Here is a 12,812-nt window from a genome sequence, read left to right on the forward strand (position 1 = left end):
GTACCTCTGGTGCAAATTACTGACCTCTGTCATCATTTTAAGTGGGGGAACTTGCACAATCGGTGGCTGACTAAATACTTTTTTGCCCCACTGTACCATTAATTTAAACAATATTCAATCGACTGCAAATGTTGTTAACTAATGCTACTAGTAATGCAAACCTTGATGTTCTAAACCCAAAACTTGAGGATATACGTTTTTGCTTTGGTTAAAATATACTGTCACATGTTTATGGAATCGGTACAAATGCTTTACTACCAATATCATTGTTTATTATTGCTTTTCCATAAAAGTGGAATTTAAATATTGTGTCTTTTTTTTTTCTTTCTACTCGTTGTCCAGGAAAGGCTTTTGGCTCTGAAACGCAGCATGTCATTCATGCAGGACATGGATTTTACCCAGCAAGCAGCCATTTTGGGGGATGAAGACCTGACAGCTGACATTCCTCCTCCAGAGACAATCCACATTCCAATGGAATCTCCAAGGAAGCCCAGGAAGCAGCCAGCCAAGGACATGAAGGAAGTCATCAGGTATTCCCTGAACAGTGTCTACATTTCATGTCACCTTTACTTTTTTTGCGAACGTGTTCAGACTAACATATTCAGAGAAGACAGTGGGGAAGTGCTTGACACCGGATGCATTGTGAATCTTGTCACACAACACCTCGTCTGTATACTGATACTGTGTAACATTTCTGCCGTCTCAGTTACCTGTATGAACCAGAGGGAAACGCATGCAGCTTGACTGACAGCACAGCAGAGGAGCATGTTCTGGCGCTGGTTGAACATTCTGCAGATGAAGCTCACGACCGCATCAACAGATACATGCCAAACTCCAAGGTTTTACACTTTGAACACTTTTTATACAATCCAGTTGTATCCAATGTTTACACAAGTTATAGCTCTTTTTTATTATTAGAGCTGACAGCTTTTAAAGCGTTTAATTTACCCAGTGTTTTGCTTTTTCAGATGGGGTATTTGCGTAAGGAGTCTGACAGTTCTCTTTTGTATACTGTTGTAAATCAACTCGATCCTGATGCAGAAGGTTTGCTACCACTACACGGCCTTTTATATATCTACTAAAACCTTTTTATTTCTGCTATATCATTATAAAATGTGATATCTCTGTAAGAACCCAGTTTGATTTATTGTTTTGCAGAGGAAGAGACCCATAAAGTGGATCTAAGTTCTCTGTCAAATAAGCTTCTGCCTGGGTTAACAACCCTGGGCTTCAAAGATGACAGGAGACACAAAGGTATGTGATAATATATACTTTCGTTGATTTACTTAATCTTAATTATTTTAAATAGTTCGTGCTTTTTAACAAGTTTCTTTCTCTTTGTATAGTGACCTTTCTTAGCAGTGCCTACAACGTCCAGAGCCTCCAGAAGAACTCTGTTTTTGCAGACTTGTCACCTGATGAGATGGACATGCTCTATTCAGCCTATGGAGATGACACAGGGGTTCAGTGCGCTTTAAGGTAGGCGGTCATTTTTTTGATCGCACTGATAAATTATCCAGTTGTGGTAAGTTTTTCATTTTTGATCACCTTTTTTCACTACTTAAGTATACAGGAGTTTGTCAAGGGCTGCAGCGGTGTCACCAAGCATTGGGTTGACGGGCTCCTGGACAAGATGACCGCAGACGATCACACAAAATCTGTCAATCAGATACGACAGGTATAGTCTCTTTTTTTTTCTTTTCTTCTTCTTCTTTTTCTTTTTTTGCTTGCTTAAAGAAAAGTTTAGTTCCTCTGCTGCGTTTACGAAGCTTCTTTATTTGTAACATTTCAGAAGAGAAATATAATGCTGAAACCTGACGAAACCAAGTCGAACATCTGTGACATGCAGGTACGCTGTGGCTCATGAAAGAAGATACTATAATATGTTTTGATTATTGTTTTTCTTGTTTCAACTGAAATGATTGACTAATTCAAGCTGGATATTTTCTGTTCAGATGGCAGATGGAGCTGGCCTGGGAGAGGGGAGTTCGGTGCTGGATTTCATGTCAATGAAGACTTATCCAGATATGTCTCTGGATATCACCATGCTTAACTCGTTAGGTGATTGTTCTCTATCAACATGCTGTATATACATTCATATTTCTATATCAGTAATTCAAATACAATGACATTTAGATAAGAGAAGCCAGGTAAACGTGATGTTACCATAGGGGTAGGTAAATATTTGGAGTTGCTGGAATAAAGGGCATTATTTTCATGTAAACATGTTTACTATTTTTCAGCACATGCGGCAGCCACGTCTCCTTCATTGGCATAGAACAGAAATGCTGAATTTGCTGTTTCACTTTCTTTTCCACTGAATCTGTACTCAAAGTTTAGAGGAGCTTTCTGTGGGAAAAATGTATTGTTCTGCTTAACAAAATTCAGCTGAATTGTGCAAGTTTTAGTTTAGTTTTTTATGGATGTGCGCCCTTATTAAGGTCGCATGAAGTGCCCTTTAATTCCTGATAATGAAGCCTTTTTTTTTTTTTATATCAGGCAAAACGGTGAAAAAAGAGCCAGGTAATGAGGAGGGCCAGCAGCCTTTTGATGATGCTGATAAACTCCTGCAGGAGTTCCAAGAAGCGCAGGTGGATAGAGTTGGCTCCAGACCCTCATCCAACCTGTCCTCACTCTCTAATGCCTCCGAGAGGGACCAGCACCACTTAGGTATCTCCAGCAAATGCCTTCTTTTCCCTTTATTTTAATGATTATATGAAATGAGCTACTAGTGCCAGCAATACAACATAAGAACCATTTTTTCGTGCATCCATAGGGAGCCCATCTCATCTGGGTGTTGGGGACCAGTCTGAAATGGTTCATGATCCCTATGAGTTCCTGCAGTCTCCAGAGCCAGAGAACACGGCCAACGGCTGACCACACACTGCCGCACTGTTATCCTGTTGCTAACCACTCTGGCTACTCTGTTATGGACTGTTGAATTGCCGTGAAGAAAGCAGGAGCCTCAGACCTTTGTTAAAGACTGAACATAAGTGTACAGACTAGTGTGATTGTGTGTTTTTGTATGAGTTGCAGCACTTGAAAAATAAATGTTTGTGTTTGTGAATGTGTGCACTCAGTTATTAGACACAAATCTTTTACTTATTCTGATTATATACAGTGTTGTTAAAAAGCATTTGCCCTCTTTTTTTTGCATGTAAATGCAAAATGCAGTTTTTAAATGCTGTTTTCATTTATTAGGGTAAAGAGCAGAATTCATGGTTCCAGCAATTAATCGTCCAGCCCCAGACGATAATACTATCACCACTATGGACTGCTGGTGTGATGTATTTTTGTGAAATTAGATGTTTTACTGCAGATGTAACAGGAATCAAACCTTCCATAAAGTTCTGCTTTTTTATCTGTGGGTTTTAAGTGGTGGAAATGAAGTTTCTCTAAAGGGTGGCTGGCCTCTCCCTCAGAGATAGGGTGAGGATTTCGGCCATCCGGACGTCAGAGTAGAACCTCTACTCCTGCACATTGAAAGAAGCCAGTACAGGTGGTTCAGGCATCTGACAAGGATGCCTCCTGGGTGAGGTGTCCTGAGCATGTTCCACCAGGAGGAGGCCTGGTGCAGACCCAGGACACGCTGGTGAAATCATATCTCCTGGCTGGCCTGGAGAAGGTGGCTGGGGGGAGGGAGGTTTGAGCTTCTCTGCTTAGGCCGCTGGCCCTGTGACTCAAATTCAAATTCAAATTTTATTTGTCACACACACACAACCATACACAGTATGACATGGGGGTGAAATGCTTGTAGCTGTACAATGCCCGACCATTAAATGACAGAAGAAAAGTTTTACAATATTTACAATTTACAGTTTACTACAAACAAAATTTACAAATTAACTTTATTAATTTATTTTACAGTAAAGAATGTGCAGATAGCAGAAGAGATTATAAAGATAAGGATTATAAATTATAGGAATTATAGGATTATAGGAAATGTGTGGTGGTGCGTGTGGTGACGTGTGTGAGAGTCCAGTCTTATAGTGACGTGTTTGGGAGAGTCCAGTCCTACACCTGGTTCAGGCCCCGAATAGCCTGGGGGAAGAAGCTCCTCCTCATTCTCTCTGTTTTGGCCTTAAGGGAGCGGAAGCGCTTCCCAGACCTCAACAGTGAGAAGATGAGCGGGTGGAGGGAGGTTTGGAGTCTTCTCTCACCCCCATTCTCTGCGACCTGCTGGAGCGGGGGGGCTAGGAGGAGGAGTTGGCCGTCCGACTGCGGTCTGGAGTGTGGGGCCTCCCTGCTGCTGCGGAGTCGGGGCGGTCTGCCTCCCCCCACCGCAGGGAAAAGGGTAACACCACCTGGGTCTGGGTGCAGTTCCCCCCCTCCAGGGGCAAGGGCACCTAGACCCGGTTTGTAGAGTACGCTTGGGGAGTGTGATCGTGTGTACAGCGTCTCTTTATGTCTGTCTCCACGTTGGTTGAGTGTGGAGTAAGTGTATATGAGAGCATGAGGGTGGGAATGGATGTTTGTATATGTGTGTGCCTGTATGTCTGTGTCTATATGTCAGGTTGGGTGTCAGGCGCCACCTCTCTGGGGACATCTCAGGCCCTCCAAGGTTTGGAGGCCTATCTCCCCCTACCACCACTTCCCCTGCCAGTGGCGGACTCCCTCAGACATCGGTCCGTTGGTGGTTCTTTGTGTCCGGGGATGGGCGTCCAGGTACACACCGGCTCACTCCTTGGCGGCCGCTTATCGGGGCCTGGAGCCTGGGGCTCGCTCGGGCCACTTCGGAGGTGGGGTGCCCCCGGCCTCTCTGCCTGGGGCTCGGTCACTCAGGCACGGCTGGCTGCCGGCGGAGCTCACGGGCGCGTCACTGCAACTCCCCCTGGCTTCTGCTCCGCGGCTGCTGAGTGAGCCCTCATCTGGGACTCTCCTCAGCTCTTTCTGGGACAGTGACGCGGCTGCCCCTCTGTTGGTCTTCCTTGGTCTCTTGTGTTCTGGGGGCCTCTGGATGTCTGGAGTTTTGATCTCCTCCATACCTGCTTCATACCCCGGAGGACAGGGCTGTGCCCCCCCACACTCCCTAGCAGATCGTTACATGGAGAAACCTCGATGTTGTCGGAGATCAGGCCCACAACAGCAGTGTCGTCAGCAAACTTGACAATGGAGGTGGTGTCGGATGTGGCTACACAGTCATAAGTGTACAGTGAGTACAGCAGGGGGCTTAAAACACAGCCCTGAGGCACTCCAGTGCTGAGTGAGATGGAGGGGGAGACTTGTTTTCCCACCCTCACTGATTGGGGTCTGTCTGTGAGGAAGTTGAGGATCCACTGACACAGTGATGAGCTGAGTCCTAGATCCGTCAACTTGGTGAAAAGCTTAGAGGGAATTATTGTGTTGAATGCTGAACTGTAGTCCACGAACAGCATCCTAACATAATTCCCTCTGCCAGTGTCCAGGTGACTCAGGGATGTGTGGAGCAGGTGAGATATGGCATCATCTGTGGAACGATTAGTCCGGTAAGCAAACTGAAGTGAGTCGATGGTGGCAGGAAGTGAAGAAGTGATGTGATCTCTCATCAGTCTTTCAAAACACTCGGCCCAGATAAGTCACAGGGGCCGAGTTCTGTCATGGCATCCGATGCCATTTTTATTCAGTATTTTTCTTATTGTTGAATCATTAACTGAGACTAGTGAGGCCTGCAGTTCTTTAGATGCTGTTCTTTTGTGATCTCCTGGAGGAGTCACTGATGTGCAATGGCTCTCACTGTGGTTGACTAGAAATGTTTAGTCTTTTTCAGAGATAGATGTCAATTACTTTCTCATCTGTTCTTCCGTTTCTGTAGATAGTGGTATGATGTCGTATGTGTTGCTTTTTGGACTTGTTTAGCTTGCTTTACCTTGTCAGATCGGTTCTATTTAAGTGATTTATTGATTCAATCACAATTAATTATTTTAAAGGAGTGTGTGCGTGTGTGTGTGTGCGTGCGTGCGTGTGTTTGGGGGGTGCTAACTTTTTCATACAGGACCAGGAAGGCTTGAATAAATACAAATAAATAAATGTATAAATACAACTTTGTCTAATATTACAATTTGATTGATGATGTGAAGCATGTAAGTCTGACATCGCTGCAAAAAATAAGAAAACAGGAAGGGTACAAGTACTTTCTCACAGCACTGTATATACACTAGGGGAGCACAAAAATAGGAAATGTCCGTGTTATCCAAATATCGTGCATTTGCAGCGAAAACGCAGTTTCAGAGTAACTGAACTGCTGAGGCCTCGGGTTTTCAGCATGGGTAAGCTTCCACCTGTAAGTTCTAACTGAGCAATGTACGCTGTTTGTCTCGGTGTGTTGGGGAAGTGAAACTGAAGCACTATGGGTGCTGCGACATATGCATTTAGCACGGTCTAATATGAGTTGAAAATAAAGCACGGGCTTTATTTTTGAAAGCAGAAGTACCCTGTGAGCACATGTGTCTGTCTGCAGTTCCTTCTTGTTCTGTGGAAGCATTGGTTTCAAATTCCCTGACACCTGTAAGTGTTTAATAGCGCGTTTAATAGGCGAGTTGCATGCACATCATCTGGCGAGTCAAGGTTGACAAAGAAGAAAATACACACAAACACATGCACACAAAAAAGGGGAAAAGGGCAGGTATCGCGAAGAGAGCCACTGCGCATGCGCTGTCGCACAGTTTCCATAGCGCTGCACCGTCCTGCTGAGCGAGTTGATTCTTCTACTTCACGTCCTTCGGCTTTCACAAATCCAAGGACACCGGAGGACCGGTGTGCCCGTTTTACCCAACACACGAGAGCTTTAAAGTTATTTGTCGATGTTGTCGTGTTTTTATTTTCATGTGACTTTTACTCATAAGAAACACCTGCTTGGCTGACAAAGTTATGATGGGATATTAGGCGGTGAAAATCGAATGAACTGAAGAAAATTTAATGTTATGGTCGCTGTCGCAAGTAGAAAGGTAAGTAATTATGGGTTAAGACTAGTGTCGTCGTCGTTATTATTATTATTATTATTATTATTATTATTATTTTAACGGGTACAAATGGAGTCAGCTAGATTGATTGCAAATTTAACAGCCGGGTTGATCCACTAAAGCAACCATAAACTGATTGCCAGCTACTCGCTTTAGTTGTTAAGCAAAGCAGAGGCAACAAAACTAGCTGCCAGGAGTACAGCTGGATGGCTCTGTTGCTTCTTTTTCAGATTTCTAATGCATAGATGAACAAGAACATAATTAACTGCCTTTTTTGCAGAAAGTCCAGAAACAATTGACCTTTTATGCTTTTTAAGTTAAACGGATTGCACAATTCATATGCTGTGCTAAGGGTAAGGCTAAAAGCAAAACATGTGATTGCAAGGCCTGTGAAAAAGAGGTTTGTGGAAGTCACTTTAATCAGCTGTTTCCTGCAGGCTTTGCGACTGAGTCTCCGTTCTTGTTTATTTGCCTTTTTAATTTAGTGGCTGAGAAATTAATGCTGCTTTTATGAAGTTTAAAATGTAAGAAATGTAGTTTGTACTGCTCCTCAGTTACACTTCACTTTACTATCACACTGCAGTGCTTATATATTTCTTTTTCAATAAATATACACCCGTGAAAGTAAACCAGAGTGGCCGGATCACTGTAGAACATCTAGCTGCAGTCTCGGTATAGCACCATCTGTGGATGAACAGTCACTGCCATTATGCTCAACTCATTTTCCTAGCTCATTTCCCCAGCAAATGTGGCCACACTCCGCCGGTACTCTACTTTTATGTGTACTCCAACCTGTCCTTATTCTTCCCTCGCACCATAGATGAACTGCTTCAGTCAGAGGTTCAGACAGACAGCTCCCATGCTTGGCAGCAGCAAAAATGAGCTTGTCCCCTCCAAGCCTCCCAGAAGGAACGGATGGTCGTGGCCCCCTCAAGCCTTCCAGGTGGTTGGGTGGTTGGTGTACAGCTATCTCACCATAGTCAGCTTTGGTATCTATATCCCGCTTCTGCCTCTGCCGTGGAAACATGTGGTCTATACTGTATCCTTAACACACAGTGGGTCTTTCTTATTTGAATATGGAGCAAACATTAGCCTGTGCTGGGGGTTTTTTTTTTTTTTGTCTGTGCTGCTGAACAGGACAAGGATTTTGTTGTGTGGTGTGTCTGTATGGGCTGTATGTGACACACTTTCTTTTTCTGGCCCAAAAGACATAATCAGTGGCCTTTTTGTAAGCTGTTGAATGCCGCATGATGTCAACCACAAGAACAGTCAATGTCTTCAGTCTTTATTTCTCATGCACAAGACTTGTACAGCAGTTGTTCTCTCATACTAGTCCCACTTAATATTTTTTCACATTACTGCACATTTATCACACGCTGCAATATTCTTTAAGGACGTTTAAAAAAACAAGAAAAAAAACTTCCTTGACTATTGTTTTGTGCAGCTGATGGGCGTAGCGTTTATTGTGCACTTATTCGCACACATCGCAGTTCTCACTGTAGATCCAGCAGATGACAGCGTGAGGGCCAAGCAGAGCTATTCCACGCCGATGCCTCTCTTTGACCGAACAAAGCAACCGCATGTTATCCACGACCTGCACTGTTATCTTTGTGATGTGAATGTGTATGTATCCTGAGCAGCAGTCTCTAATGTTCATTTGCATTTTCAAATTGGCAGGTACCCTATCACAAATGAGGAAAAACGTTTTTTTTAATAAAGTGTAATGATGTAAAACATTAAATCTTCTTGCAGTGGCCCCAAAGTAAAACACTGTGGTGTTTGCAACAAGTGTGTGGAAGACTTTGATCACCATTGCAAATGGCTGAACACCTGTGTGGGTGGAAGGAACTACCGGTAAGTTGAAGTTTTTGGATTTATGAGCCTTATCGTTGCTGTCCACATGAAGTAAAACTTGCTCTACAAATTCATCGGTTTTCATGCATTACTTTCAGGTACTTCTTCTTGGCACTGTGCTCAGCTACAATAGGCGTCTTTCTGCTTATTGTGGTTGTGTTGTTCGTATTTATTCAGCATTACCTCAATCCGTACAGCTTACGGACTGCACCGCAGTTTGCCGGTGAGTGACCTGCAGTATAATCTTACTGAGTCGGTGGAAATTGCAGCACTGAAAGCTGTCCTTTGTTCCTTCTTTTCAAAGATGTGTCGGGGAATAGTACCTGGCTGATGTTTTTGCCGTTAGCTCCCATAAAGACGAGTTCAGCTGGTCTCCTAATACTATCCTTCGTAACAGTCATGCTGAGCACCACCTGCCTACTGCTGCTAAGCCATCTGCTGGGCTTTCACCTTTACCTCTGTAAGTGAATTTTGGAGACATACATGTCATAAGGTTATTTTCCCCTCTTCCAGTGATTAAGACTCACTATATCCTGTGGTGTTTGCTCCTCACTCTGGTTTATAGATCATAAAGGCATAAGCACGTATGATTATGTTAAGCTGCAGCGGCAAAAAGAAGCAAAGAAACGAGACGTCGAAGCAGGAAATGGTACTCGTAATGCAAAAACTCATAAGGCTCCACAGGTCAGGCTTCTTTTCTGCCTCTAACTGTTATTCACCTGTTTAGTCTATTGTATTCAGTAGCTTTGTTTTTTTTTTTCTTTTCTTTTAATAGAACCAAGAGGCCTCAGTTGACTGTGAGCCATCATTGTCACAACGTTCAAGGTAAAATATTTCCTTTCTGTTTTGTAACACTTCTTTTAAAGCTGTTAGTTTTAAAAAATAGTAATACCTCTCTGGCTTTCTTGAAGTTCTTGCAAATTTCATGATAAAAATCCGTTCACCAGCCGGCTTTCGGAGTCCATATGCACAGAGGTAAGCATGTCTGCTTATATCTTCTTTGATTGATTTATGATGGATCTAATTTGTGACACATTAAAGTGTTCGAGGGTTTGTTTATGTTTTGTTTTTTTTATAGCTGGAAAACTTTAAGAAATCAGAGAACAAATTCCGTTATGGTACAGAAAATCCCAGTGAAAATATAGCAAGTAAGTATTCATCTGTACTCTTTACCAATGAGCTGTTTTATACTTTACAGTTACTTTATACTTTACACTTTTTGTAGGTAGGCGTTTTCAATAACTCTTACACAAATAATAGCGCAAATATTTAATCAGCCAATCACATGGCAGCATCTCAGTGCATGTAGACATGGTCAAGACAACCTGCTGAAACATCAGAATTAGGAAGAAAAGTGATCGAAGTGACTACACGCGTAGCATGGTTGTTGAGGAACTGCTGATCTGCTAGGATTTTCGCGCATGACCATTTCTATGTTTTATAAAGGATGGTAAGAAAAAGAGAAAATATCTATTGAGCACAAGTTTTCTGGTTGAAAATACCTTGTTGATGTCAGAGGAGAATGGCCAGACTGCTTCAAGCTGATAGGGAGGCATCACTATCTGAAATAATCACTTGTTACAACCAAAGTCTGCAGAAGAGCATCTCTGAATGCATCAAACCTTGAAGCAAATGGGCTCAGGAGAAGACCACACCGGGTGCCCCTCCTGTCAGCTAGAAATAGGAAACTGAGACTATAATTCACATGGGTTCACCAAAATTAGACAATAGAAAGCTGTGAAAACTTTGCTTGGTCTGATGAGTCTCAATTCTGTTGCAACATTCAAATGGTAATGAGTTTTGCACAGACACCATCAAAATAACCATGAGAGCATGGATCCAACCTACTTGTATCGACAGTTTAGGTTGGTGCTGGTGGTGTAATTGTGTAGGGCAGTGATTTCCAAAGTGTGGGCTGGGGCCACCTAGTGTGCTCCAAAGGAACTTGTAGGTTGGCCGCAGTAATAACAGAAATTCTGAAACTATGGACAGTTTCATATTTATATACATATATTGAAACTGGTAATAGAATGTGGTTAGTTTGTATTATTATTCATTACTCTGACCTACATTTACTCCTCTGGTATTGAGGTTTGTCCCAGTGACACACGGGTCACATATTGGCGGTAACACTTTGCATACGGGTTTGCATATGACTGAGTAACATTAGCAGTTTATAGCCAACAGCCTATGTTGTTGTTTTGTTTTTGTGTTGTTGTTTTTCAAATTAAAATTTCCATGAAAAGCATCACTTTCTCTTGTATTTTTATTAGAGTGAAGATTTAAGATTTTCTTGCTTTTAAGTTGGCCACAGTATTCTTGACTTTGTGAATGGCTGGTGTAGGGGATGTTTCCCTGGCACACTTTGGGCATTTCATCTTTTGATCGCTGCTTACAACAGAAAAATTATTCATGTTACAAAGCTCAAATCATCATCTTAAACCATGTACTCAAATCCAATAGAGCACCTTTGGGATGGGGTGGGACAGGAAGTTCACAATGCAACTGTGTGAAGCATTCATATGATAAGTATTTCCAGGATCTTGTTGAATCTGTGCCACAAACAACTATGGCAGCTCTGAAGGCAAAAGTGGTTCAATCTGGTACTAGCAAGGTGTACCTAATGAAGTGTCCTATTGAGTGTATGTCAACTTCATTTACAAATATGAAACCCCCGCAAAGTATTAGAAATCTGCAGTATATGCATACTACTTCAGAACTGCAAACAATTATTGGAATTATTGCAGTAAAGTGTACAAGTGTTTATGCTGAGCGTAAATGAAGTGTGTTCTTCTACATTATCAGGTAGGTTTATTAGTATGTATTAGGAAAGACTGTCGGCACATGAAGTTTGTAAGTAATGCTTATCTCCTCTGTTTGACAGGGGGAATAGCTTTGAGGGACATCAAAAACTGGAAGCCTGACAATGATGAAGAGTCTCAGAGTGCCACTGTGAAGTCTGTTTGCAGTGTTCCTGGAGTGCAGGACCCTCTAGGCAGCTCAATCATGACTCCCGATGATATTTAAACAAACAGATGTCTGCGTGGTGGTGGATCAGAAGATGCTGCTCTCAGAAAATATTTATTTTGACATTATCAAAACAGGAACAGAAAGGTTGGCTATTTACAAGAACAGAGTACTGTGTGGACCTTTGCACTTTTATATGACTGTTTTTGTTTTTTGTTTTTGTATACCAACTGCATAACTTGACCTGTCAGTGGGTTTCATTCATTTTTTAAAATAATTTTGTTTGTTTGTTTTTTAATGACAACAGTTGAATTATTTAAAGCAATGTTTTATCTCACTGACTTAGTTAGCGAGGCAGGTCAGTCTCTGTTCCATTTCAGTTAGACAGATGTATTTTTGCATCTTTTTGAAAACTAAATATATCACGGTGTAGTTTCCTGTTCATTTCACTGATGGTAACATTTGAGAATCTTTCCGTTTTTATCTGATCACCAAAGAGAGAACCTTATATGGGAAAAATGTTTTGTCTAACTGTGAAGAGTGGAGCAGATAGTGGCCTGAAATAACACTTCAGCTCTCTGTTCCCTTTCTATGAACAACCGATTTTAAAGTTGACGATGTTAAGCACACCCTTTTTTGCTAAATATGACAGTAAAGAATATAAAAACCATGTTTGCTCTGTTATTTTATTTCTTAACTTCCAGTGTCTACATCATTTTACAAAATACAAATATGTATCTGACTATTTGCTTTGTTGGCAATATACAGCATGAAAAATAGTCATACAGCTTTGACACACACCTAAAGATGAAGCATTAAGGTAGGACTTTTTGGAATGGGTTACAGTTGAAGTCATACATTTTAATGAATGACACAGGATGTTGCAGTTGCAAATCCCTTCAGTTTGCCAGCAGGAGGCTCCAGAAATGGAATTAGCAGTTTGTTTGTGTGTTGTTGTTTTTTTGTTTTTTTTGTTTTTTTTAAAACAATATGACTGTGTGGGTGTGTGAGCTTTCCTTTGTTTACAGGGAGTGCAGAATTATTAGGCAAATG

General features: G+C 41.9%; 2 protein-coding genes across 2 annotated transcripts in view; both read left to right on the forward strand.

Moving 5' to 3' along the window:
- brd9 (bromodomain containing 9) overlaps nucleotides 1-3,053 on the forward strand; it is a 7,661-nt gene extending 4,608 nt beyond the window's left edge. The window contains exons 8-17 of the mRNA XM_005738499.2: nucleotides 343-530; nucleotides 707-839; nucleotides 969-1,044; nucleotides 1,159-1,254; nucleotides 1,347-1,479; nucleotides 1,567-1,678; nucleotides 1,793-1,849; nucleotides 1,956-2,061; nucleotides 2,500-2,670; nucleotides 2,777-3,053. Of these exons, the coding sequence (XP_005738556.1) occupies nucleotides 343-530; nucleotides 707-839; nucleotides 969-1,044; nucleotides 1,159-1,254; nucleotides 1,347-1,479; nucleotides 1,567-1,678; nucleotides 1,793-1,849; nucleotides 1,956-2,061; nucleotides 2,500-2,670; nucleotides 2,777-2,877 (1,173 nt within the window). The 3' untranslated portion in view covers nucleotides 2,878-3,053. The remainder of the gene's footprint in view (nucleotides 1-342; nucleotides 531-706; nucleotides 840-968; nucleotides 1,045-1,158; nucleotides 1,255-1,346; nucleotides 1,480-1,566; nucleotides 1,679-1,792; nucleotides 1,850-1,955; nucleotides 2,062-2,499; nucleotides 2,671-2,776) is intronic.
- Nucleotides 3,054-7,098: 4,045 nt separating this feature from the next.
- On the forward strand, nucleotides 7,099-12,429 carry zdhhc11 (zDHHC palmitoyltransferase 11). The gene is made up of 11 exons (XM_005738504.2): nucleotides 7,099-7,291; nucleotides 7,759-7,977; nucleotides 8,383-8,561; nucleotides 8,691-8,792; nucleotides 8,891-9,015; nucleotides 9,097-9,252; nucleotides 9,358-9,476; nucleotides 9,568-9,617; nucleotides 9,704-9,767; nucleotides 9,871-9,940; nucleotides 11,677-12,429. The coding sequence occupies exons 1-11, from the start codon at nucleotides 7,244-7,246 to the stop codon at nucleotides 11,817-11,819; spliced, it is 1,275 nt and encodes a 424-aa protein (XP_005738561.1). The 5' UTR covers nucleotides 7,099-7,243; the 3' UTR covers nucleotides 11,820-12,429.
- Nucleotides 12,430-12,812: the final 383 nt, after the last annotated feature.

The sequence above is a fragment of the Pundamilia nyererei genome, unplaced genomic scaffold (assembly GCF_000239375.1).
Source record: "Pundamilia nyererei isolate P.nyererei 1_Seehausen unplaced genomic scaffold, PunNye1.0 scaffold00084, whole genome shotgun sequence".
Classification (NCBI taxonomy): domain Eukaryota; kingdom Metazoa; phylum Chordata; class Actinopteri; order Cichliformes; family Cichlidae; genus Pundamilia; species Pundamilia nyererei.

What these genes read in the sequence shown, in the direction of transcription:
- zdhhc11 (XM_005738504.2), top strand. Translation starts at nt 7,244, where the DNA reads ATGCTTTTTAAGTTAAACGGATTGCACAATTCATATGCTGTGCTAAGG. An exon ending in GACTGCACCGCAGTTTGCCG is followed by an intron (nt 9,016 to 9,096) that starts GTGAGTGACCTG and finishes TTCTTTTCAAAG; the next exon opens with ATGTGTCGGGGAATAGTACC. An exon ending in TCATTGTCACAACGTTCAAG is followed by an intron (nt 9,618 to 9,703) that starts GTAAAATATTTC and finishes GCTTTCTTGAAG; the next exon opens with TTCTTGCAAATTTCATGATA.